At 39.7% G+C, this 5,664-nt stretch overlaps 1 protein-coding gene across 1 annotated transcript; it reads left to right on the forward strand.

The window, feature by feature from the left end:
• Positions 1-938: 938 nt before the first annotated feature.
• On the forward strand, positions 939-5,094 carry LOC124269760 (putative sodium-dependent multivitamin transporter; the record flags this gene model as incomplete). The annotated part of the gene is made up of 4 exons (XM_046704803.1): positions 939-1,274; positions 1,678-1,746; positions 2,302-2,353; positions 4,940-5,094. Coding segments are annotated over exons 1-4 (612 nt in total), but the record flags the coding sequence as incomplete, so codon positions are not given.
• Between the last annotated feature and the right edge of the window lie 570 nt (positions 5,095-5,664).

Below are 5,664 nucleotides of genomic sequence, written 5' to 3' on the forward strand. Positions count from 1 at the left end.
GCAATCTTTACCCAACGCCTATACAGAATAAAGAAGTTGTATATCCATAAAATAGTCCTCATTCTTCATCTACCCAACTTCTAGAATGCCAATCAAAGAAATCTTTACCCAATTTAGTTTTCCTTTATTTCGCAATTTTCGGTTTCTATTTCCTGGAAATTCCGTTTCACCCAATAACAATAAAGCATGCAGATTATACGCTTCGGTACTTTGATAGTTAAATAAGTACACATTCTATAGCATGATATTTGGATGCCAAAATGATTAACATAATTGTATAATGTATCACAAATCAGACAGCCAAAGCAAAAGCAAAATGAAAACGCATGAGCAACATGAATGCTGACAGGTAGCAAGCTGTCAATAATTATCGAAACTGCTTAGTTATCTAAGTTTATGAACTAATTGCGATCACTAGAATTTTCTATGATCTACCCAAGAGATGGAATCAAAATAAGTGTACAGTATATACCATCTGGTAACTAAAATTTGAGAAAACGTCCGTATGGGATAATATCTGTATTCCGAATACAAAAGAGGCCATACCAAGTATGTGCATGTTTACACATTTACAACAGTAATTTACATCGGGAATCATTAATACATTGTAATCATCTTTTTGAAAGTATAGATAATGAAATTAGTGCAGCTATGATCCGTCGGATAACTCATACAAGTGTGCACTAAAATTAGGGACCTACCGGTTCATGTCTGTGTGAACACACCTGTCTGTCTAACATAAATATTGCCCTGAGCCATAGACCCGATATTTGAACCTTTTAAACAGACATCAAGTGAATGTCACGAAAGGCACGCTCGTTAATAGTGCAGCTCAGTCATGGGTATCGCCATGTGTTTCTACTAAAACGCGCTGACGAACCCGATGTGACAGTTATATTACAGAACCATTGAAATACATGTTATTATTCACAGCGTCGATGGAGTCTCACACGTTTGGGAAATGGGACTACGCAGTGTTTGGTGTTATGGTGGCCGTCTCGGTGAGCATCGGTATATACCACGCCATAGTCGGCAGGCATGGTAAACTGGACGAGTACCTGCTGGCTGGACGCTCAATGACTTTCTTCCCTGTCGCACTGTCGTTGATTGCAACGTTCACGTCGACCATCACCATGTTGGGAGTGTCGGCAGAGGCGTATAGTCATGGCATCATGTGGATTCTCAGTGAGATAGCCTTCTCCACGGGACAGCTTCTGGAAATGTTCCTCCTGTTGACCGTTTTGAAGAATCTGAATATCTCAAGCCCATTTCAGGTAGGAAAGCATATTATATATTTTGTGAAATGGGATATGTTTTATCTCACTTTATTACCCTGAATTTCAAAAGGGATATGCATTATCTCACTTATTTCCCTGATTTTCAAAAGGGATATGCTTTATCTCACTTTATTACCCCGAATTTCAAAATACATAGTGCTTTATCACACTTTTTGATCCTGACTTTCTGTGTGCAACCCCTGAGGCAAAGCTTCAGTCACGCTGCTATGTTTAGTTAGCTACAAACAGGCGATTGCTTCAAGAGTGTATGTCAGTAGTGAATTATGCCACATGCTCATCGCTTGGATAGATAATTTTTGTTGATATTGTCAATTATGTTACGCAGTTTACTTTTCTATTCAGACAAAATGTATGAACAGACCATATATCTCCCTTGTAGTATCTCGAGGGTCGCTTCCAATCCAAAGCTCTCCGCCTGATCGCGACGTCAGCGTCGTGTGTACAGACTGTAAGTACCCGTGATGACCCTAGTTTTGGTCTTCAGCAACCCATGCTTGTCCTAAGAGGTGACTAACGGAATTGGGTGGTCAGGCTTGATGATTTGCTTGATCCATCGAAACCCATTCGAGTACATCAATGCTCATGATGTTGTTTACTGGTCCAGACTTGAGTATTTACAGACTATGGGCGCGCCACCAACCTCTGTGTTGTATCTCGTACTGATCACGTTGTGACCATTTTTTACAGAACGAAACCCGTACCCTTTGGTTACCACAACGTGACAAATATCTACCAGTTGTTTAATTTGGGGCTTTCACTAGGCCAGACTAATGGAAGAGTCGAACTTTTCCGTAATGAAGCGTGGAAGGTTTAGTAAGGGCACAATTCGCAATAAACGTAACCTCTGATGATATTAACATGATTCTACAAATAAGTGTATACACGTTTGACAGTTTGTATATGTAATATACATAATAATATGTATAATATATATACAAGGCTTGAAACCCTTATCTTTATTCTTAAAGTTACAGAATGCATTTCTCCTTATTGCTATTTACAGATTTTCTACATGTGCATCGTTCTGGTTGGACAAGGGCTCGCGTTGGGTGCTGGTAGGAAAACAATGAATGTGTTCCCACATGATGCCATTTTGTGTTCGTTGTCCTGCTAGCGTGCACGTGTTGACGGGTGTTTACCTCATCTGAGCCACACGTCTACACATGCGTCAGATATTCAGTTGGCAGTGGCTTAATATATGGAAAACAGCAAGCTTTAGCTATATTCCATTCAAGCCTTACCGTATCAAAACTACACACACCATGTCTTCAATGTGACTCTTTACCTGTGTTGGGCTGTTCTCTTAATTACTATTGCTTCCGGTTTCACCACGCTAGAAGAACACGGTACCATATATTTACTATTATACCGAAAAGGATTGGCAATAGTAGAGATAAAAGAATAAACAGAACACCGCTTCCGGTGGTGCTAACACCACTTTCGGCGGTGCTCTGACGTAGCTTCCGGTTTTATGCGGTGCATCGAGTCACGTGACGTCGTATAACCTCGATATTTCCATTCTTCTCAAGGTCAAGTCAATAACCGGGTGGGGGGGTTGGTTGGTTGGTGGAGACGACAGTAGCTCTATTGTATTTTAATGACCTCCCGTCCTCGACTCGTGATGTTTTATTACTTCGAGGTCTATTCGTCAAAAGGATGTTGACGCGTTATATGGTGACGCTAACGTCGTACACGACAATCGTATGGCTTTGAAAATCGCCGGATGACGGGATCCTCGAGGACGGATACGATCGTGACGTAACGGGACCGCCGAACGCCGAACCCTCTTCGGGACGGTGTATTTTGTGACGGGTTTTAGGAGGGTGGTGGGTGGTGTGGGAGTGGGTGGTGGGAGGGTGGAGAGAGACGCGCGACTCGACGTTTATTATCGCATTTGCGGGTTTCAGTGGTCGCGTAGCTGCCAACGACGGCGAGATATTGACGTGTGTTATGTCATTTATTATCCAGTGGAGAAGAAAATATATATAGAAGGCACCTGTATATCGTCGTGGTTTTAAACCGAACGGAAGGAACCTTTCGTATCACGCATTTTGCGTAGCAACGCCTGAGACTTGACGGGTAAGTACAATGTTATTTTTCGTTTGTTTGTTTGTTTTAAACTGTATTCTAATACACTTTATAGTACTATTTAAAAAAATCCCCAAGGAACGAGAAACGTGTGAAATGTTATTGCTTGAATAATTCAATCACGAACACTAAAACCTATATAAAGGAAATTTAAAACATTCTCTTGAAGTAAATATTATATATATATATATATATATATATATATATATATTTCAGAAAAGGAGCGATGTCCAAAGCAACGAAAACAAGCATGTGTAAATGTGAAAGAATAACTGCAAGCGAGTTTGACAAAAGAAGACTTGAAAAGTTTAGCAACAACAGAATGAAAGTAAGCGAACTCCCTCAGAACGAACCGCTGAAAGTACTAAGCAGAGAAATGATCGCGATAAATGGAGAGACGGGAACTATCCAGTTATTCAAGTTTGTTGTCCAGAATGAAAGTGTTACATCGGGCAGCAGAATGGAAGTCCTTATCCCGGAGAGGTTTACCGACCAAGCTTCTGAGTGTACCCATATTGTTTATCAAGGTCAGATTCGAGCCAAGAAAGGACACATGGTGAACGACCTGTTGTTCTACATAGTTGAAAAAGAAGAAGAAACCTGTTCATAGCAGGTGGGACTGCCTATCAATGACGAACAGTCATCAAGCTCCTCTATCATCAACGGTCAGACAAAAAAATGCTATATCGGTGATGACAAAAAGTCAACAGAACCCGCTATCAGCGATAATGAGGGACGATGAAGAAACAGGTATGTGCAGAGGACATGATATTGCAGGGGAAACGAGTTCCATCAGATATATCTTCTGCACTGTCTGTGGCGAGCCGAATCATGACGCCCAGCATCCCATAGAGGAAGATCAACATAGGATTTGTGATACATGCGGCAAACTCACGCATGAGGATTGGTCCATTGTCAACTCTTACGTGATGTAATCCTTGCGATGAAAAAAAGTTATGTAATGTCAAAAGAGGTTGGAGGGTGTTGTCGGTGTTGTATCATATAACAGTGATGGTAAAGCATAGCTTGTTATTATTATACTATCGATTGTTTATTCGTGAAGAACTAAATTATTGTGATTAATAATCCAGATTGTGTTGTATCAGCGGTGATATATATGTAATCAATGTAATTAATTAAATAGAACGGTGATAGAGAAGTGACTTGTTATTCATTTTTTAATGGAAAATGAGTTGATTATCTAATCGTTGATTCGCCTAACAAAAATAGTCATTCTATATCCAATTTTGATGATATAATGATTATCTTAGTCAGAAATAGGTAATATGTAATGAAAGTAACTAATAGGTGTATATAAGTAAATAGAATGTGTATCACCTCAGTCTACTGTGGACTATTGAAAATGACGGACTGTGAATATCAGAGTGCTGCTGCTGCTGAGGAGTGTGCTGGTGCTGAGCTTCAAACGGAGAAGAAAACGTGTGAAGATTCACTTTGCTCAATGTTGAAAAGAAGTGTCAGAGTGAAGAAGAAACACCTCCCTCGTGTTGCATTGGGGCTATTGTTATCACTTTTAACTTGTTCTTCTATAGCGGAATGGACTATCACAAGCACCGACAGTCGAATGGAGAATATTCTACCAACTGAGATGCATCCGATGGCATTTGTTGCCCGCAACGATATCAACACCAGTGTCATGTGGTGTCCTGACCATCAGGTCAAGTTATCTTCCTCCACACGACTCAATGTATGCAACGTTTTGAACAAAACGATTCTGGACATTCGTCTGTTTTTACACGATAAACCTACTATCAAAGGCATTGTACTTTCTTTGAATGAATGGAAAACGTTACTTGGGTTGTTACCCTTCATCCGTCACGAAGTGCGGTCAAGTAATCATCCTGATGTGCAAAGAAAATAATTCACAACCCCACATTTTATGACATTGATAATTCAAGATTATGATATACACGTTGAACTATAATCATAAAGGTGTAACCACTCAATCTATATGAAGAAAACAAATGTGTTAGTTTTCTATTGTTATTTTTTGTTTTCTTAGTAATTATTTTTTTCATAAAACATGTGATACACGGCGTAAAAGAAAAAGAAACGCATATCACAGATTGTTGTCAATGTTTTATGTGAAAATATGAGCATCAGATGACTTATCGATGGAACAAAAGTTACTGCAATGATTACAGCATACAGTGTAGACATGGTAAACAGAAAATCACACTGTAATGAAGTCAGACGAAATCAGTAACGATTATGACCACCATTAGAGTCAATCACACCCTGACACCGTCTACCTATG

Source organism: Haliotis rubra, unplaced genomic scaffold, assembly GCF_003918875.1.
Source record: "Haliotis rubra isolate DU_JTF1 unplaced genomic scaffold, ASM391887v1 Scf1017, whole genome shotgun sequence".
In the NCBI taxonomy this organism is placed as follows: domain Eukaryota; kingdom Metazoa; phylum Mollusca; class Gastropoda; order Lepetellida; family Haliotidae; genus Haliotis; species Haliotis rubra.